At 39.1% G+C, this 22,300-nt stretch overlaps 1 protein-coding gene across 1 annotated transcript in view; it reads left to right on the top strand.

The window, feature by feature from the left end:
• The window catches only part of Grm3 (glutamate metabotropic receptor 3), a 254,178-nt gene that overhangs the window by 119,404 nt on the left and 112,474 nt on the right, over positions 1-22,300 (top strand). The window contains exon 2 of the mRNA XM_031380013.1: positions 17,310-17,917. Coding sequence (XP_031235873.1) covers positions 17,450-17,917 — 468 coding nt within the window. The 5' untranslated portion in view covers positions 17,310-17,449. The remainder of the gene's footprint in view (positions 1-17,309; positions 17,918-22,300) is intronic.

The following is a 22,300-nucleotide window of genomic DNA, read 5'->3' as shown; positions in this document are numbered from 1 at the left end:
CTCAATAGTATTTACTATCCTCTGGGGTTAGTTTTTGGTTTTTGAGACAAGGCAATCCATGTAGCCCAGGCTAGCCTCAAACTTGTGATCCTCCTGCCTAATCAGCCGAATGTTAGGACTATAGGTGTACCCTGCCATATCTACACCAATCTAACCATATCCAGTGGAAATGGAAGTCAGAGATAAGCTGTTATAGTTGTTGTTCTATTGCTGTGAATAGACTTCATGACCAAGGCAACTTATTAAAGAAAACATTTAATTGAGGAGCCTGCTTACAGTTGCAAAGGGTTATTACATTATTATTAATTGCAGGGAGCAGGGCATCAGTCAGAAAAGCAGGAAGGGATGGTGCTGGAGAAGTAGCTGAGAGCTACATCCTGATCCAGAAACAACAGGTAGAGCAGGGGTCAGGTTGGGGGTAAGACTGGGCCTAGCCTGGCTTTTGAAACTTCAGAACCTACTTCCAGTGACTCACCTACTCCAACAAAGCCATACCTTCTAATTCTTCCCAAACAGTTCCAATAATGGAGAGACCAAGCATTCAAACATATGAGCCTGTTGGGGGCCATTGTCATTCCAACCATCACAGATACTATTTAGGAATCTTTTAATGTGAAGTGGTATGAATTACATCAATGTGAGGTTAAAAAAATGTCATTGTCTCTGATAACAGAAAAATTTTGCACCATATATTCTAATATTTGTCTCATTTTACCCCATATCTTGGCTTTGCATTTCTCTGGATTTATTCTCAAATAGGCTTATGTTTCACGGTGGTTACGGTGACTTCCAACTGCTCTGGCTTCTCACCATCCCTCTCAGGCACTCTGGTAGAAAGACAGCCCTTTCTTCTACAAGTTCTTTGCTTTTGGTGAACTAGCCTAGCTGGCAAAGATTTGGCCATGGGCTCATCCCAATTACTATGATCCGGACACTTGATGCAGGTCAATTATCTGGACACAAGTGACCTGGAAATTCAAGAATGGATTCACCTCTCCTTTAGATCATGTGAGCTGATCTTTTAGAAAATTATGATGTAGTTTCCAGAAAAATGAGAAAGGAATCCTAGGTTGTCAAACTACAAAGAAAAAGCCAATTGTTTCAACTAATAAGACTTTTATATAGCAACAAGCTGACACTTAAATAAGTAAATAAAATATTTTAAAATATAAAAAAGTAAAACTTCCCCAATTCCTCTAATGCCTTATTCAACAAGTAAATTGCAAAAAGTGATATTCAAAAGGCTTAACAGTAAGTGGGCTAGGACCAATGTTCTCAGTGGACCAACATCCATCACATTGCCAAGGTGTGTACATGCACTACTTTACTCTATTTCCAAAACTGTCCTTTTACCTTTGGTTTTAATAATAGAAGTATAAATTTGCTTATAAATCTATAGTTTTCTTTATAATTGTGCATATTCCCGTGTACTGAGCATCTTTGAGTTATAACCTAATGTTTATCTTTAAACCTGGAAAGTCATCAGCCATTATTTCTTAAATCTCCAAACTTTGAAACTGTGTTCCAGAGGATCACTTAATACTTTTTGATTAAAACTGAGACTTTATTCTATTAATTTTCATTTTGTTTTTCTTTGTAGAATGGATATTTTTATCATCTTTAACAACTATTTTGCCATTTCTAATCTGCTACTCTCCTACCCCCAAAGAATCATAATTTATATCTGAGGACTTTGTTATCTGCAGAGAATCCTAGGTTCAAACCCTTAAAAAATACAGTAATGGCTGTATATGATCTCTGATGTCAGCATGTACTTCTTAAGTCTGATAAATCCACTCTGCCCCTTACCACAAGCTCCTGTCCTGCTCCATCTTCATGCAGCCCTAGACCCTGAAAACTGTAACCCATCACAGAACACCAATCTGCCTTTTCATTTCAGTAATATTGTCATGACTGCATGGTGGAAAGTGAGTGCCCTGTGCAGAGTCCAAAGGAGCACAATGAGGTTTCCTATTGTACTCCTCCTATTAAAGGCCATATGTTACTTAATTCAGCATTTAATTGTGTAGTTATTTTCAGCAGAAAGACAAGCCATATGACCATGTCATAAATCATTATGACATGGTCACAAACAAGTCAGACACTGGTATTCTAAGTCAGCATATCTCTGTCTGTCTGTCTGTCTGTCTGTCTGTCTGTCTGTCTCTCTCTCTCTCTCTCTCTCTCTCTCTCTCTCTCTCTCTCTCTCCCTCCATCTGTGTGTGTATTTCTTCCCCTGCCCCCATAGTGTGTTTCTTTCCCCTGCCCTCATATGGGCAGGGAAAAGTGTGTGTGTGTGTGTGTGTGTGTGTGCATGTGTGTGTGCAATTCAAAGCATCTCTTGGAGTTACCCCTGATGCCTTGTATTCTAACTTTGATTTTGTCTTCCTAAGACCTGCCAAAACTAAAAGAAGCTACAGTTTGCAGGCATGAACACCAGACCTAGAACACAGCTCACCAAAAGCTGTCCCTCTATCCCAGAATAAGCTTAAACAGAAACGTGGGCTTTTTTTCCAAGATCTCAATATCAACTTCACTCTGGTCACTTGGGGTTCTCGGATTCTTTTGACTTTGGTGCAAATGAGTCAGGCTCATTGTAGAAGCTCTCCTAAATCAATCACACTATGCAACCTAAGCTCTGGTGGTTTAAATCTTTCTATTCGTTGTGGGTTTTCAAACAGCCTTAACCTCAAGAAGTTTGAAGAACTGGGAGTGGCTTCGCAGCTATCCATCCTAACAGGCAGCCCTAAGCTCTAGGGCCCCATCCTACCCTTTAACTTCTCAGGTGCACTTTTCTCAATGTCTGTCAGAGGAGTGATATAAGGTCTTTTCTGGTTTCTTCAAATGTTCTCATGTTTCCATATTTAATAATGTATACATCATCTAAACATTAAACAATAGCTTAACACTAAAAGTGGTCAGATCAGAGCTACTTGAGGCAAATTTCTCTAGTTGAATCCAAACTTTCGATTCATCTTCTTCAGCCTCTGAATGGAATCACAGATTTCTTCAGATCTCTCAAACACATAAATGCTGCTTAAAATTTATTTAACCAATATTTTGATAGCTGTGTGAAACATTATAAAATGTACAAGAGTATCCAATACACTGTACTTGAATTATAGATAGTTGTTTACAATCTAATGGAAAAGAGAACAACTTTTAACTTGAAATAATTTAGCCCTAGTGGGATAGTTCAGTGGATAAAGCATTGGAATGAGAATTAGAATTCAGATTCCCTGAACCCATATAAAAGCTGGGTCACCATGTAAAGGCCAACATCCCTGAGACACACTGAATAGCTAGACTAAACAGACATGTTTAAGTGTGAGATTCTGCCTTATTAAATAGAGAGGAGAGGGAAGGAGGAAGACTTCAACTTCATGCCTTCACATATACACCTTCACATATGCATACATATAGATATGCCCCAAAAAACAAAATAAAGAAATAAACTGGTCAAATGTCACAAAATAATATAAAATTCTCAATAATAACCTAGCAGAGAACATACAGGGACTCATCCAAATGAGGGAATCCTTACAACTGGAGTAAGACAACAAAGGGAGACAGTTTAGAGTTTCTCAAACCCTGCTTTTAAATAGCCAGATATGCCAGGCAGTGGTGGCACACGCCTTTAATCCCAGCACTTGGGAGGCAGAGACAGGCAGATTTCTGAGTTTGAGGCCAGCCTGGTCTACAGAGTGAGTTCTAGGACAGCCAGGGATATACAGAGAAACCCTGTCTCAAAAAACAAAAAATAAAATAAAATAAAATAAATAAAAATAAATTTTAAAAAAGCTAGATATTTGTAATTACTTCTGTGTTCACTTTTAAATGCTTTAACAGAATACCCAAACAAAACAGCTAAGGTAGGAAGAGTTACTTTTGTTCAGACTCTCAAAGTTTTCAATTTATGGTCACTGGTCTCTGGGCCCATGTATGTTGGGGGAGAAAGTATCCTGAGGCTTACTTAATGGCTTAGTGGATTACCTAACAGCAAGCAATATATTAAGAGAGGGACACACAAGAAGGGCAAGACTCCCTTCAAAAACATGCCCCAGTGACCAACTTCTGCCCATCAGATCCCACCTTCTGCTTTTTACCACCTCCAGTTATGTCATCATATTAGGAATTCATCAAAGCATCTATCTATTGATTAGGTCAGAACCTCCAAGATCCAACCACTTCCCAACAGCTCATTTGCCTCTTCTCAGACAGCTAAGCACCTCATAATGAGTCTATGGGGAACAGTTCATATGCAAACCATAAAAGCTTCTCAAAGACCTCTGGGACCTTCCACTCTCTCTTCTTTCTTACCTCAGCAGGAGTGGGGAAGTGCAGTCAGATTATTATATTCTCTGGTACTTAAGTGCTCATATGCTGTAGCATCTCTTTATTCTATTTTTTTTTTTTAAAGTGGAAACCTAAGAACAAGAGCTCTGTCTTTTGTTGTCTATAAATCTAGAATCTGAAAAATTACAACAATCTAGGCTAACCTTAATATTTTTTCTGGCTTGTTGGGCAGGTGGGATTTGAGCACTCTATGAAATCTCTCAGTAAACTTAGGGATTTATTTTGGGGGGAAAGTGAACATGGCTTCAAGCATTACACCTCCCAGATAACCCTCTTCTTCTTCTGGAAGAACTACTAATTCATTGAGTCAAGGTGGGTACCAGTCCCACACCAAGCAAAGTCAGGGGAGAAAAGAAAATACTTATTAGCATTCTCAGAGTACAGAAATGTTTTCTGCCCACGTATTGCAGGAGTTATATTCATAGCAAACCTCTGAGATTCTATTAATGCAGTGATTAATAAAACATTACTGAGCAGGTTGCCTACAGAGAGGCCTACACATGCTTGTTTATAGTTGACACATTGCTCATCACCCCTGAATGGAGAACTCAGTAGAGCTGCAGACCTCCAGCTGCATATGGATGTGGTTGAGCAGGGAACCTGTTTGTCTAGGGACTGAGCTGCTTTCTGATTTTATAATGACTAGAAACTGAGAAGTGCTCGCTGACTTTCCCATAATCCAACGAACTGTCACACAGAGATAAACATTTGCACAGAATTAAGTATGTTTTCTATTTTTCAATGTTAATTTTTAGTTTCCTCTATCCTCCCATTTTTAGGGCTTCATTTTAAGTAAAGCTAAGTTTTTCTAAGTTATGCATAGCTCTACAGCCTTAATCATTATAGGTAAGGAGAAGGTAATAAGAAAATACTAAGATGGTATATTTAGGCATTCCTTTAATTGACTGTTTAACTGTAATTGTGTTAAATTACATTCAACAGTACTTGAAGATGCCTATGTCATCCTTCCATGAGATTATTAGTCAGCTTGTGTTGGTACTCTGAATATCTAAGTTTTCAATTTACATACTATATATAGCATAAATAGGTTGTCCTTTGAGTCAAGTGCTTAGCAATAATGCACATACTAAAGGAAATTCAAAATATGCTTATGATAGAGATACATGGCAAAACCAGAGATTCTTTTCTTTTACTCATGATGTATACAAACATACTTCTAAGCATCAACAATGCTACTTGATAACCAAGATAACATTGTTTAGTTTATAATTAAATAATATTTCTAGGTGTCTAACTCATTACCTAATACAGATAAAGTAAATATTCAATAAATATTTTACCTGAGTCAATGAATCTCTGAAACTTTTAAAATATGATAATATGCATGTTTTCTACTTAATATTCCCCTGACCTAGAAACCTAGAAGTAAATGTAGGTCTGTTTGATAGTTTCATGGAAAGCCAACTCAATTGCATCTTTCAAATCTAAAGAAAGCTCCTTCTCTTGTTTAGATGCCTGGTGTGTCTTAACCAAAATGCTCAGGACCAGAAATATTTTAGATTTCAGATTATTGCAGAAATTTTAGAATATTTACAGATTTGTAATGAAATATCTTGTAACTCAAGTCCAAATATGAAGCTCATATGTGTTTCACATATACATTACACTCATTGTTACAGTGAAATATTCCTGTGTTTGGGCTGTAGGCATTATATGTTCTTAGACATACAATTTTCATTTGCTCTGTGTTTGCCCTCAAGTTCCAGATATTGTAGCACTTCATGTCTTCAAACTAAAGATTCTCAACCTACTCAGGCCTATCCATTTTCTTATTTTATACCAGTGCAGTCTTACCACTGAAGTGTGCAGAAGGGAAAAAGCATCTGGGTAATTAGACAGTTAAAGAGATTAAAACCATGCATTTCCCTGGTTCAATCCTTATTTGCCATGCTGTGAGTTAGGAATATAGAGTGTATGACTCTTCACAAAACATTCATTGATTATCTTCTGGAGTGTAGGCAGCATATTAAGCCCTAGATACACATAAACACATGCACTCACACACACAGAGGCACTGACTTGTTTGCATATGCATGCTTGCACACACATACACATACACGGGGGTATGTGCTTGCTTGCACACACATGCTTACATACACATGCTTACACATACATGTTTACACACATGTGCTTTCACACATGTTTACATGCATGTGCTTGCACACACACACTACCTGTGGAGCAGTCATTCCTTCATATGCCATCACTTTTAGAGTAACATGATGATTCCCCTGAGGTGTTGTTTTTCTCAGAGTACTTTCTCAACAGGCAGTTAAGCTCCCTGCAGACTATAAGGTCATCATTCTTTTTTAGGAATCAGTGTCAAACCCCCTTCGCACTCAAAAAATGTCAGTAGTTTTTAAAGATATACAGTAAACCTTCTTTGAATTAATTATTCTCTCTGATTAGGCAAATAAAACTGTGATTTTTATAGAGCAAGTCCTGTATCTTCATTATTAGTGATAATGATCAGGCTTTTGCCTTCTGGTGATGGTACTTACACTTCAAAGAGAATTGTACACAAGATCAAAGGAACTAGAAAATTGATGTGTAACCACGATAAAAAGTGGCTCTCTGGTATCAACTTTTTTTAAAAAAAAAAACATTGTTTTAAGAATTTCTGGTGCCCTGTGGCAGATTGCACAAAGAGGCTGTAGGTTAACCTTAAGCATCTCAGTGGCTGCTGCCATCTCATGGATTCACGCCTAAATTAATGAATTTAAACAAAACTCAGATAATTACTCATCTCAAGAAAACAATTCATCCTTTGCCCAAGTGGTAAAAACACCCAGAAGCTGAGCTCTAAAGGGCACTGCTATCATGAGAAGGTCAAAATGTCAGAAATGTTGAGGTAAACACTGGACTAACCCCGATCTTGAATTGGAATCGTTTCTTTCTTGATACTTTAATAATACTAAAGGCTGTATCATATCACTCATTCCCAAAGAACACATAAGCAAAGAAATATGGATAACAGCACTAGCAAATATTCCTTGAACAAATTTCAACAGGAATATCACACAGAATTTTGGGGATTTAACTGGGAAAGGGAAATACAAAAAGGAAAAAAAAAAAGCTACCAAACGAAAAACACTTATGATGTTCCTGATGCTTCTGCAATGTCTATGGAGTCTTCAAATAGCATAAGTATTTAGATAGGAGAAAAGAAGTGCAGCCCTGGGGAAGTGGGAGTATAAGCAGAAGCAAGAGATGGTCACACACATCTGAGCATCCTCTAACATGCACACAGTCCAATGTTTCTGAAGCTGAAGGTTTAAGAGCAGAAATGGAACAAAGTCGGCATGTATGATACGCTGTAAGACTACAACACTCACTAGGGACGAGGTCATAGAGCACTGTAAAACACTCAAATAAAGACCTCAGTTTCTTTATTTTTTTTCTTTTAAATTTTTATTCGATGTTTTCTTTATTTACATTTCAAATGCTATCCCCTTTCCTGGATTCCACCCCCACCCCCAGAAAAGCTCTGTCCATCCCTCCTCCTGTTTCTATGACTATTCTACAACCTACCCACGCACTCCCTGCCTCCCAGACCTGGCGTTCCCCTACAGTGGGGCATCCATTGAGCCTTCACAGGTCCAAGGGCCTCTGCTCCCATTGATGCCTGACAAGGCCAACCTGTGCCACATGTACAGCTGGAGCCATGGGTCCCTCCATGTGTACTCCTTGGTTGATGACTTAGTCCCTGGGAGCTCTGTGGAGTCTGGTTGGTTGATATTATTGTCCTTCCTATGGGGTTGCAAACCCCTTCTGATCCTTCAGTCCTTTCTCTAACTCCTCCACTGGAGACAACATGTTCAGGCCAATGGTTGGCTGAGAGCAACCATCTCTGTATTTGTCAGGCTCTGGCAGAGCCTCTTAGGGGATAGCTTTCAGAAAGCACTTCTTGGCATCCACAATAGTATCTGCATTTGGTGTTATGGGATGGATCTCCAGGTGGTGCAGTCACTAGCTGGCCTTTCCTTCAGTCTCTGCTCCTAAAAGTATTTTGTTCCCATTTCTAAGAAGAATCAAAGCACCCACACTTTGGTCTTCCTTTTCTTGAGCTTCATGTGGTCTGTGAATTTTATCATGGATATTACGAGCATTTGGGCTAATATCTTCTTATCTGTGAGTGCATACCTTGTGTGTTCTTTTGTGACTAGGTTACCTCACTCAGGGTGATATTCTCCAGATTCATCCATTCCACTAAGAATTTCATAAATTCATTGTTTTTAATAGCTGAGTACTACTCCATTGTATAAATGTACCACATTTTCTGTATCCATTCCTCTGTTGAAGGACATCTGGGTTCATTCCAGCTTCTGGCTATTATAAATAAGGCTGCTATAAATATAGTGGAGCATGTGTCCTAGTTATATGTTAGAAAATATTTTGGGCATTCGCCCAGGAGTGGTATAACTGAGTCCTAAGGTAGAACTATGTCTAATTTTCTGAGGAACCACCAGACTGATTCCAGAGTGTTTGTACCAGTTTGAAATCCCACCAACAATGAAGAAGTGTTCCTCTTTCTCCACATCCTTGCCAGCATCTGCTGTCACCTGAGTTTTTTATCCTAGCCATTCTGACTGATGTGAGGTGAAATCTCAAGGTTGTTTTGATATCCATTTCCCTGATGACTAAGGATGTTGAACATTTCTTTAGGTGCTTCTATATTATTTATATTATTTAGGTCATTCGATATTCCTCAGTTGAAAATTCTTTGTGTAGCTCTGTACCGCATTTTTAATAGGTTTATTTGGTTCCCTGAAGTCTAACATCTTGAGTTCTTTGTATATATTGGATATTACCCCTTGTGGTGGTTAAGATAAGAATATCCCCCACAGACTCATATGTTTGAATGCTTGGCCATAAGGGATGACCCTATTAGGAGGTGTGGCCTTATTGCTGGAGTGTGGCATTGTTGGAGGAAGTGTGTCACTGTGGGGATCTCTTATGAAGTCTCTTATGCTCATTCTATGTCCTGTATGGCTTACAGTCCCTCACTACCTGTGGATCAAGATGTAGAACTCTCAACCCCTTGTCCAGTACCATGTCTGCCTTCCTGCTATGAGGCTTCTCACCACGATGAGCACGGACTAAACTTCTGATTCTATTAGCCAACTCCAAGTAAAGGTTTCCTTTTTAAAGAGTTGTCATGGTCCTGGTGTCTCTTCACAGCAATAGAAACCCTAACTGAGAAAATGAGGCATAAGTGAAAAATAAAACTGAGACTACTGTACTGGCTGGCTTTGTGTCAACTTGACACAAGCTGGAGTTATCACAGAAAAAGGAGCTTCAGTTGAGGAAATGCCTCCATGAGATCCAACTGTAAGGCATTTTCTCAATTAGTGATTAAGGGGGGAGGGCCCCTTGTGAGTGGTACTATCCCTGGGCTGATAGTCTAGGGCTCTATAAGAAAGCAAGCAGAGCAAGCCAGCGGAAGCAAGCCAGTAAGGAACATCCCTCCATGGCCTCTGCATCAGCTCCTGCTTCCTGACCTGCTTGAATTCCAGTCCTGACTTCCTTTGGTGATAAACAGCAATGTGGAAGCATAAGCTGAATGAATCCTTTCCTCCCCAAATTGCTTCTTGGTCATGATGTTTGTACAGGAATAGAAACCCTAAGAAAGCCCTCTATCTGATGTAGGATTGGTAAAGATCTTTTCCCAATCTGTTGGTTGCTGTTTTGTCCTACTGACAGTGTCCATTGCATTACATAAGCTTTGCAATTTTATGAGGTCCTATTTGTCAATTCTTGATCTTAGACCATAAGCCATTGGTGTTCTGTTCAGGAAATTTTCCAGTGGGCCCATGTGTTCAATGTTCTTCCCCAATTTCTCCTCTATAAGTTTCAGTGTATCTGGTTTTATGTGGAGGTCCATGATTCACTTGATGCAAGCTTTGTAGAAGGAGATTGGAATGGGCCAATTTGCATTCTTCTACAGGCTAACCTCCAGTTGAACCAGCACCATTAATTGAAAATGCTGTCTTTTGTTCCACTGGATGATTTTTAGCTCCTTTGTCAAAAATCAAGTGATCATAGGTGTGTGGGTTCATTTCTGGGTCTTCAGTTTTATTCTATCAATCTTCCTGCCTGTCTGTGAACCAATACCATACAATTTTTATCACTATTGTTCCATAATACAGCTTGAGGTCTGGAATGGTGATTCCCCTAGAAGTTCTTTTGTTGTTGAGAATAGTTTTTGATATCCTGGGTTTTTTGTTATTCCAAATGAATTTACAAATTGCTCTTTCTAAGTCTGTAAAGAATTGAGTTGGATTTTTGATGGGAATTGCATTGAATCTGTAGATTGCTTTCAGCAAGATGGCCACTTTTACTATATTAGTCCTGCCAATCCATGAGCATGAGAGATTTTTCTATCTTCTGAGGTCTTCTTCAATTTCGTTCTTCAGAGACTTAAAGTTCTTGTCATACAAATCTCTAACTTGCTTGGTTATAGTCACACCACTGTATGTAATATTATTTGGGACTATAGTGAAGGGTGTCATTTCCCAAATTTCTTTTTCTGCCTGTTTATCCTTTGAGTAGAGGAAGGCCACTGATTTGCTTGAGTTAATTTTATATCCAGCCACTTTTCTAAAGTTGTTTACCAGCTTCAGGAGCTCTCTGGTGGAATTTAGGGGGTCACTGAAGTATACTATCATATCATCTGCAATTGGTGATATTTTAACTTCCTCCTTTCCAATTCATGTCCCTTTGGCTTCCTTTTGTTGTCTAATTGCTCTAGCTAGAACTTCAAATACTATATTAGATAGATAGTGGGAAAGTGGGCAGCTTGTCTTGTCCCTGATTTTAGTAGGATTGCTTTGAGTTTCTCTCCATTTAATTTGATGTTGGGTATTGGTTTGCTATATATTGCTTTTACTATGTTTAGATATGGGCCTTGAATTCCTGATCTTGCCAAGACTTTTAACATGAAGGGATGTTGAATTTTGTCAAATGCTTTTTCAGCAACTAATGAAATGATCTTGTAGTGTTTTCTTTGACTTTTTTATGTAGTGGATTACATTGATAGATTTCTGTATATTGAACTATCCCTGCATTCCTGGGATGAAGCCTACTTGATCATGATGGATGACCATTTTGATGTGTGCTTGGATTCAGTTTGCAATAATTTTATTGAGTAAATTTGCATCGATATTCATAGGGGAAATTGGTCTGCAGTTCTCTTTCTTTGTTGGGTCTTTGTGTGGTTTAAGAATAAGCATAATTGTGGCTTCATAGAACGAATTGGGTAGTGTTCCTTCTGTCTCTATTTTGTGGAATAGTTTGAAGAGTATTGGTATTAGGTCTTCTTTGAAAGTCTGATAGAAGTCTGCACTAAACCCTTCTGGTCCTTGTTGCATGAAATATTAAGAAATGAATCTACTCTGCAAACTCCCTTTCCCATCAGAATATATTCTAATTCTGGTACCTCCCGTCCTTATCACTAAGACCCGGTGGGTTCTTGCTATTTTCTCCCAGCTAGCAACAACATCTCACTCACATACAACTCTTTATATATCCCTACAATCATTCATCTAACTAGCGCCTAAAACCCACTAGATAAAGCATGACTCTTAAGGCTTAATTATCTCATCAGGCTTATATAATAATAAGGTCACAATTTACAAGATACCAATACAATAATTTCAGAACCAAATAATAAAGACAATATTCTAACCCAATCAATCTATTTTGAAAAACCTTTACTTGGTTGTATAACAACACTGGGTCTGACTCTTCATCATCATCTGACTCCATGATGAAGATCCTTCTCTTCCTCCTCTCTGACCTTTCTCCTCCTCCAACTCTATCTCCACCTCTCTATTTCTGTCCAATCACAGACCTGTCACTGCCCTAATGTGATTGGACAGAGAAGATGCTGGAACAGGTCCTGGGCTTTTTTTGGTTAGAAGGCTTTTAATGACTGCTTCTACATCTTCAGGGGTTATGAGACTGTTTTGATGGTTTATCTGATCCTGACTTAACTTTGGCACCTAATATCTGTCTAGAAAATTGTCCATTTCAGTAGTAGGATCTGATGATTTTTTTAATTTCCTCAGTTTCCGTTGTTATGTCTTGCCACGGACCGGGTTTGTTATGGGGACCTTGTTTTCCATGGGATGAGGGTTCTAGTCAGGTGGGCAACAATTAGGCAAATGACAGACTGAGTCGACACAAGGGAGTGCTGAATCTGAATGTATTTCTTAAAACTGGCATGAGGTTTTTACAGTCATTTCTCAAAAGAGAAATGAGAACTCTGGTAGCTCAGCAGTTGAGGTACATCTGAGGCCACCTGAAACACACTGGATCTAAATCAGCCACCTCTTCTGGATAGGTGCTATACGCCCCCCACCCCCAGGCCCAAGTGCTCTGGGCTCGGGGTCTGCGGACTGCATGAGTCTAAGTCCTACTCCATCTAAGTTCTAGTTCCAGTCAGCACGCCCCTGCACAAAGTGAAAACCAGGCTTATATGGTATACAGAAAACAGGGCGAATGACAAAAGTCACGCAGGCAGGTGACAGTCACATCAAGGTCAGTAGGATCAAGTATCCAGGTGTGAAGCGGGCAGAAGAGCAGTGGTGCCCTCTCCGGTGGGGCTGTTTTGGTATTTCCATGCTAAATCTCTGGGTCTGCTGGAGGTAAGCACCAGGAAGTTCCAATCTAGAAGTTCCTGCTAATGTCCTTAAGTGAGGGTAGCTCTTTGATTATTCTCTGGTATGTAAAACAGTTCTGTCTTCTGTGGGACTGCCCTGAGAATTCTAACTAAGTGCCTGACCTCTGTTGCTAACTTTGAAGACATCCTATCTGATAACGCAGATTCCTTGTGAGAAATTCCAAGCTAAGGACAGCTTGGAAATAAATTAGGATATATTGAAACATTGTGGTGGCCAGGGAACAATGCCCTTTTTTAGCCATTTATGAATCATTTCTTGGGGTACCTTTATACCTGAATAAGAAGGCATGTTGACAATTAGAAAGACTAATCTGGAACACATCTGAGTTAGGAGATGCCAACGACTGACTGAATACCCAGGAGGCACAAACTCCCTTTGAAGTCATAAAGCCTCTTGCCCCCAATATTGTAGACTTTACTGGAGTAGACGAGTGGGTTTGGCAATGTCTCCCTTTTCCGATTTTATTAATTTGGATACTGCCTCTGTGCCTTCTATTTAGTCTGACTAAGGGTTTAATCTATTTTGCTGATTTCTCAACGAACCAGTTCCTGGTTTTGTTGATTCTTTGAATAGTTCTCTTTGTTTCTACTTGGTTGATTTCAACCCTGAGTTTGATTATTTCCTGTCATCTACTCCTCTTGGGTGTATTTTCTTCTTTTAGTTCTAGTGTTTTCAGGTGTGGTGTGAAGCTGCAAGTATATACACTATGCAGTTTCTTTTTGGAGGCACTTGGAGCTATGAGTTTTCCTCTTAGCACTGCTTTCATTTTGTCCCATAAGTTTTGGCATGATGTGTCTTCATTTTCATTAAATTCTAAAAAGTCTTTAATTTCTTTATTTTTTCCTTGACCAAGTTATCATTGAGTAAAGCGTTGTTCAGCTTCCATGTGTATGTGGGCTTTCCGTTGATTCTGTTGGTATTGAAGACTAACCTTAGTCTGTGGTAATCTGATAGGGTGCATGGTATTATTTCAGTCTTCTTGTATCTGTTGAGGCCTGTTTTGTGACCAAGTATGTGGTCAATTTTGGGGAAGGTACCATGAGGTGCTGAGAAGAAAGTATATTTTGTTTTAGGATGAAATGTTCTATAAATATCTGTTAAATTCATTTGGTTCATAACATCTGTTAGTCTCACTGTGTCTCTTTTAGTTTGTTTCCATGATCTGTCCATTGCTGAGAGTGGGGTGTTTACTCTCTCACTATTATTGTGTGAGGTGCAATGTGTACTTTGAGCTTTAATAAAGTTTCTTTTATGAATATTGGTGCCCTTGCATTTGGAGCGTAGAGGTTCAGAATTGAGAGTTCATCGTGGTAGATTTTTTTCATTTGATGAGTATGAGGTGTCCTTCCTTATCTTTTCTTGTTAACTTTTGGTTGAAAGTTGATATTATTCGATATTAGAGTGGCAACTCCAGGTTGTTTCTTGGGGCCATTTGCTTGAAAATTTTTTTCCAGCCTTTTATTCTGAGGTAGTATCTGTCTTTGTTACTGAAGTGCATTTCCTATATGCAGCAAAATGCTGGGTCCTGTTTACATAACCAGTCTGTTAGTCTATGTCTTTTTATTGGAGAATTGAGTCCATTGATATTAAGAGATCTTAGGGAAAAGTGATTGTTGTTTCCTGTTATTTTTGTTGTTAGAGGTGGAATTGTTTTGTGTGGCTATCTTCATTTGGGTTTGTTGAAAGAAAATTATTTTCTTGCTTTTTTTAGAGGGTAGTTTCCCTCCTTGTGATGGTGTTTTCCATCTATTATCCTTTGTAGGGCTGGATTTTTGGAAAAATATTGTGTAAATTTATTTTTGTCATGGAATGTCTTGTTTTCTACATCTATGTTAATTGAGAGTTTTGATGGGTATAGTAGCTGGGCTGGCATTTGTGTTCTCTCAGGATCTGTATGACATCTGCCAGGATCTTCTAGCTTTCATAGTCTCTGGTGAGAAGTCTGGTATAATTCTGATAGGTTTGCATTTTTATGTTACTTTATCTTTTTCCCTTATTGTTTTTAATATTCATTCTTTGTTTAGTGCATTTGGTGTTTTGATCATTACATGATGGGAAAATTTTCTTTTCTGGCCCAGTCTCTTTGGAGTTCTGTAGGCTTCTTGTATGATCATGGGCATCTCTTTCTTTAGGTTAGGTTAGTTTTCTTCTATAATTTTGTTGAAGATATTTACTGGCCCATTAGATTGGGACTCTTCAGTCTCTTCTATACCTATTATCCTTAGGTTTGTTCTTCTCATTGTGTCCTAGATTTCCTGGATATTTTGGCTTAGGAGCTTTTTGCTTTTTGCATTTTCTTGAGTGTTATGTCAATGTTTTCTATGGTATCTTCTGCCCCTGAGATTCTCTCTTCTGTCTTTTACTCTGTTGGTGATGTTTCTTGCATCTATGACTCCTAATCACTTTCCTAGGTTTTCTAACTCCAAGGTTGTCTTCCTTTGTGATTTCTTTATTGTTTCTATTTCCATTTTTAGATCCCAGATTGTTTTGTTCAATCTTCACCTGTTTGGTTGTATTTCCCTGTAATTCTTTAAGAGATTTTTGTGTTTCCTCTTTAAAGGCTTCTAGTTGTTCACCTATGTTCTCCTGTATTTCCTTAAGGGAGTTATTTATGTCTTTAAAGTCCTGTGTCATCATGATGAGAAGTGATTTTAAATCCATATCTTGCTTTTCCAGTGTGATTATATGATGGGAGAATTGGGTTCTGATGATGCCAAGTAACCTTGGTTTATGTTGCTTATCTCCTCCTATCTGGTTATCTCTAGTGCAACCTACCCTTGATGTATCTGACTGGAGCGTGATCCTCCTGTTATCCTGGTTGTGTCAGAGCTCCTCAGAGACCAGCTGTTTCTGGGATCCTGTGATTCTGGGATCCTGAGATACTGGTGTATCCAAGCTCCTGAGAAACTGTGATCCTGTGACCCTGGACATGTTAAAGTGCCTGAGAGTTGAGCTTCCTCTGAGTATTGTGGGAATGGACACAGAGCCTAGTGCCCATGGTCTTCTCCAGGTACTGGCTCAGCCTGGAAGGAACCCATGCCATTGGCTGGGCAGGGTTCCTGCATCCCTGAATCCCTCTGATCCCAATTCCTCCCCAGTGTTGGGACCAATGTTGTGGCCTCCTCATCTATGAGTCTATGATCCTGGGTGTGTTAGAATGCTGGGAGTTGAGCTTCCTCTGGGTGTTGTGGGTCTGGGTGCAGAGCTAGTGCCCAAGGTCTGCTCAGAGTATCAGCTCAAATTGGAAGAAGTCAGTTTCTAAATAAGAAATCAAGGAAAGGCTTACAGACTGGTGGGAAATGGGCCACAGTAATCAATACTGTGCATTGGAATATCTTTTCCAGAGAGATATTTTTCAACCTGTTAGCATTTTCTGTTTTATCTGAGAGCATACAAGCTCTATCAAAAACCATAATCTGCTGTATAAGCCCAGAACCACACTCATTGCAGCCCTTGTGAGGATTTCATTGTGAGGATCACGTCAGAACTTACCAACTACCTAATACTTGTCTAATACAAAAAGCAGCCACATACCTTGCTTCAAGATAGATAATAATAAATTTAATGATTTTGTTCTTGAGAAAGTTTTCTTTTCTGGGTTCATAAAAGTGTGCTCTGAGGCTAGTAACAGTTCTATTAAGGTCACTGCCATAGCTGTGCTACAAGTGACATGAACCCAGCATCATGAAGACATAGGGGGCTGTGGCTTCAATGAGATTGAACAGGAAGATTCTTCAGTTCTTATGTCTAATTGGAAGAGTGTTGGAAGACGTGAAGGGGCAGAACTCTCAAGGGAAATTTTCTGGTTTGAGAGCTTAGATACAGATATAAGAGGACATTGATTGCATATAGATTCTGAAAATATTTGAGAGATGTGTGGCTAAAAGTACACAACAAGCATTCAGTACTAGAATTTAGAACTCATTTAAATGTATTTCAAACATAGAAAATGTTAGTGCAGAAATGGGGAATACAAGTAACGGACAGGGTAGTTATTCAACAATGAGATTTGATATATACCCAGAAGTAAAATGAGAATGATAATAGGAAATGACCCACACTGTATGTAAGGTAGATAAGTCTTAACAGGTAGATAATAGTCAAGGTTGCAATATAAGTCAACAAAAATCAGTAGCAGAATTGGTTTGATCAATTCAAGCATCCATAAAAGGTCTTACAGAGAAACATCTATATTATTATTGTTGCTTTTAAAAATGATTTTTGTTCATATAACTTTTATCTCTTTAGGAATTCAGTGACGGGCTCTTTTAGCCCTATCCTCCCTTATCTGAAGGACAGGCCAAAGATCCCACTTGGAAATGAGAGAAGACTAGCGGGAAACATTGGATCCACCAGTGATATCTTCAAGAGATACAGAACCAGGATTCATGAAAATGTTGACAAGACTACAAGTTCTTATGTTAGTTTTGTTTTCAAAGGGATTTTTACTCTCTTTAGGAGATCACAACTTTATGAGGAGGGAAATTAAAATAGAAGGAGACCTTGTTTTAGGGGGCTTATTTCCTATTAATGAAAAAGGCACTGGAACTGAAGAGTGTGGGCGAATCAATGAAGACCGAGGTATCCAACGTCTGGAGGCCATGTTGTTTGCTATTGACGAAATCAACAAAGACAATTACTTGCTCCCAGGAGTGAAGCTGGGGGTTCACATTTTGGATACATGTTCAAGAGATACCTATGCATTAGAGCAATCACTGGAGTTTGTCAGGGCATCTTTGACTAAAGTGGATGAAGCTGAATATATGTGTCCTGATGGATCATATGCTATTCAAGAAAACATCCCCCTGCTCATTGCAGGAGTCATTGGTGGTTCGTACAGCAGTGTTTCAATACAGGTAAGATTGACAAATGCTACTGTAAACGACTATATCACTTTTCTTTTATGTTGCAGGAGAAGAGAATTAAATGTTGCTAGTAATTTCATCAATGGATGATACTAACAATTCAATATTTAGATTTTATGTTTAATATTTTAATGTAGAACTTTTTACCACTGAAAATTACTTTGAAGTATATTGGATGGTTACAACTACAAAACAAACTGCCCATAAATTTAGTGGTACAACACAATTATTTATTAATGTACAACCTAAAGAACAGTTGAGTGAATGAGTAAAGGCTAAGCTGTGAGTGGTACTTCCTAGGGTGTCTCCTTTCTTCTTCCTGTAATCAGTGAGATTCTTAGAATGATTCTAGAGTGATATCAAAGATGCAACAGGATGCATTTACAACTTCTTAAGCTCCTCCCAAATTTCTCTGCTATATCATATCTGCTACTCTTCCACCAGCAGAAGAAACTCACAAGGCTCAAAGTAAAGGACTGAGAAAAATAACCTGCCCACGGTATTAGTGCTGCAAAGTTATATATCATGGTCCTTATAAGTTAAGTTGTATTTGGAGCCATCCATGCTATCAATGACAAGAAGGTACAGGATTTCAGAAACCTATTTTTCACACTATTCTTTTTCTCTTTTCTTCAGAGATTTTTTAAAAATACATAGAGAATTTCTCAGTGAAATTAAGGGAGAGAGAAATAAATACAGAGAGAAGAGAGAGAGAAATTTTAGCACACAAATTTGATAAAGAGCTGATGACTGCTCTCATACCTTCATTAGAGAAAGAAGCCACATCTCAAACCCCTTCAGTGCTCATTCACAAAGCTACAGAATTTTAGAGCTAGAATAGGGCCAAGAAGTCATCCAGCTCAATTTCCTCTTTTTCCCAATTCCCCCAAAAGATTGGCTTCATGAAAACTCCCCTTTCTAGGTAGAATGAGAGCTAGACCTGAGATCGATCTTTTGTGCTCTTTCAGCTACCCCAAATGCTTTCTGTACGCTACTTGAAGTTCAATATTTTTTTCTGGTACAAGCACTAAATTCACAGTAATAGAAGTTCATGATTCTAAAAGGCACATACTCTGCCTCCCACTAAATTACTATAATCAAAACCCAAGCACTGAAGGAAGTGATAAGATATGTCCTTTATATGTCACAATCCCACTTAAAGAGGCTCTATTTGCATTGGCATCGCCTTATTTTTATATTCCAGATTTGTGGCACTTAAAATTCCATGTATAATTCTGTGATGTTCTAAATGAGCTATTTCAAATTTCGTTCCTTCTTCAGAGCACACAGTCATATTATGAGTAATTAGGATAATTGGTTTTTCATAAACACCCTTTAACTTTATTAGAAGGGTAGGAAATATTGCACATCTCAGAGCAGATCATGTAAATTTTGCCATTACTTTTATACTTGAGTCAGAAGAGGTGAAAATTTTTGTTTGAAAAAGAGAAAAATGTAAGGTCTCTATGTAGCACACTTTAATAACAATTTTACCAGCAAAGTGTCAAACATTTTCCAAGTACTCATATCCAGTATTACTTTCAATAAAGGATTGCATATATGCTTTGGAGACATTTGCTTTTCCCCAGCAGTAAGTCTTATTCTCTGGGTACCCAAACCCATTTCTTATAACTATTGTAACAAGATACCTTACAAATATTTATTTTATTTGGATTTGTTTTTTTGATATTATTCACCCTTCAGAAGTCAGGCCAGTTTGAGGGGAAGAAAAGACAAGAAAAATCCTGTATGTGTTCTCGAAAGAAGCTATGTCCTCATCAAAGTACTTGGTTTGCTATTGCATTCACTGGCTGTGGGCTCTGTGACTAGAGTGCACAGGTAAGAAACTAGGATGGCTGACAAGATGGAAGTTGTACCAGGACACATGCAACCAGACACATGCAAACAAAGTGAATGAGACACAGCGTCTGTAGAGATTGATCAGAAAGATGTGACAAATGCTCACGTACAAGGAGACAGAGAGCTCACAAGGGAATAAGGGGGCAAACCAGAAAGGAGGGAACCAAGCACCAGGCTCCATTTGTTCTAGGAATTTAAAGCACTCCTGGACATTAAAAAGAAAACATTTCTGGAGACAGGTTACCTGGGTGTCTGTCATGTGTATCCACCTCTGCTTCCATGATTACCATGGCCATATATCCTGGAGCTGGTAACTGTGGTGACAGCAGGAACTGGTCCTAAGTCTTTACTTAGACTTCATGATTATACACTGAAATGTTGAACTGAAAGAGGATGAAACCAAGCAGAAATAAATGAGCACAATTCTATCACATGATTTCCGGTGCACACCTACCATGTCAAGACATTCCAGTCCAAAGTCCTGAGTTTCCTGCCAAAAAACAGGTTACTGAGAATGGGTCGTAGCCAATGATATTCTGCGTCTTCCCTCCTGTGGCTGCACCAGCTGTCTAGATAACGTAATGGTCCTATATTGGTGACTTTTGTACTGCTGTGGCAGAAGCACCTGACAGAGACAACATATAGGAGAAAGGGTGCATTTTAGATCACAGTTTCAGAGGGTCTCAGTCCACCTTAGTGAGGAATGCATGGCAATTTCATGCATCTGGGGACAAGTAACACAGACTTCCCAACAGGGTAGACCAGGAAGCAGAGAGTGCTAGACAAGATCAAGAGGCAAGCAAAAGCCTGTCCCTCTGGGTGACTTCTGCCAGCTCAGCCCTACCTCCTGAAGGTCCACAGCCTCCTAAGCCTTCAAGACCAGAACTCACAGGGCATGGTACCAATTCAAACTTTGACCAGCCCTCCATTTAGCCTGGATGGCTTTATTTTCCAAATTGATTCAAAGGGAGTTTCCTCTCTAGCTTCACCTCCCTGCTAAAAAAGAGGAATTCTCCCAAAGGTAGCAAAGGAGGAGCCTTTAGCTCACATTGTTAGGCAGTGTTAGTAAACACTACATGAATGCAGGATTCTCAATGACTTGCATGGTTAAGCTGTATCACCGTCGATGAAGACCTGGATAATTATTCTCCCAATATGCTCATTAAGGATGACAAACCACTCTGTGGTAGTCCCTTTATAAAGCAGCCAAATTGATTTCTTAATTCAGTCATCAATGAATGCAAACATCTAAATACTTTTACATGACCAAATATACTTAGGGGATCTACCCAGACCCTCCAGTGAGCAGGTTCCTTTTCAAAGCATTTTTAAGACTACCCTTATGTCCTCGATAAGCCTACAAGCCTCTCACTTCAGGGAATATTGTGCTTCAAGAAGAAATTCAGGTCGATTGCCTTCAGCTAGGCAATTGTCTTGATGGCACTTACTTTGGAACAGTGTTTATGCTAGTGCCTTTTCGAATGAACTGCAGTTAGTGTCTAAGATGCCCAGTCGAATGTTCTTCCTTGAAATGTTTTTTTCTAACAGGTTGGAAGACACACTCTTCCCCTGGCTAATCTTTCCTGTTTGGAGTATCTTTTACCTGGAACATGGCAGGTAGAAGATGGCCCAGTTAGTGCTTTGCCTGTGAATGCTAAAGCAACCTTAGAAAATGTGAGATATGAGTTCCATAGATTTTAAAAGCTAAGTTCCTAGTAAGGACCAGACTTTGCCTTCAAAGGATGTGTAGGACTGCTATCAGTTGACAACTCAATACAAAAGAAGCCAAAAGTAATAATGAGCAGAAAAAAATGGAGTGGAACAGGAGAAAAAGTTTTAGTTCCATTTAAACACATAGCTGTCTTACTGCCCACTTGGCAAGATGCTGTCTTATATACTAGTGGGCAGTATCTATGCAGACTTTCACAAACAAAACAGTGTTCTCATTTTATACCTAAACTACAATGTCCTACAGTAAGTCTTACCAAATCCTACTTCTTCATCCTCAGCTCAAATTCTATCCTCACTGAGAAGCCATTCCTAAGCGCCTTCTAAGGCCTTCGATTCTAATTCATTAAATGATTTGCCCATTTACATTTCTGTTAAGAAATCAATTGATAATAAGGGATTGGCTGGGCAGGGAGACTGGGCAGGACTTTTAGATTACACAGGCAAGAGACAGAGAGAGGGAGGAAGGAAAGGGGGAGGGGAGGGAGAAGAGGAGGAAAAGGGGAGGAGGAAGAAGAGGCAGAATCTCCATGACAAGGAAGCAGAGGCATTAGACATGAAAGCTGCAGAAAAGAACTAAACCAGCTATGTAAAAATTCAGGACAATGGCCCTAGGGGTGTTGATTTAGCAAGTTGACTTAGGAAAATTGGAGGGGAGAATTATGCAAGCTGCTGGGAGGATTAGAAATGCCTAGCCACTGAGCTAGTCAAGGCATATCAAAATTGGTGTGTGTGTGTGGGTGTGTGTGAGACAGAGAGAGAGAGAGAGAGAGAGAGAGAGAGAGA

The sequence above is a fragment of the Mastomys coucha genome, unplaced genomic scaffold (genome assembly GCF_008632895.1).
Source record: "Mastomys coucha isolate ucsf_1 unplaced genomic scaffold, UCSF_Mcou_1 pScaffold19, whole genome shotgun sequence".
NCBI classification, from domain to species: Eukaryota; Metazoa; Chordata; class Mammalia; order Rodentia; family Muridae; genus Mastomys; species Mastomys coucha.
This window is presented reverse-complemented; position numbering and strand designations above follow the sequence as displayed.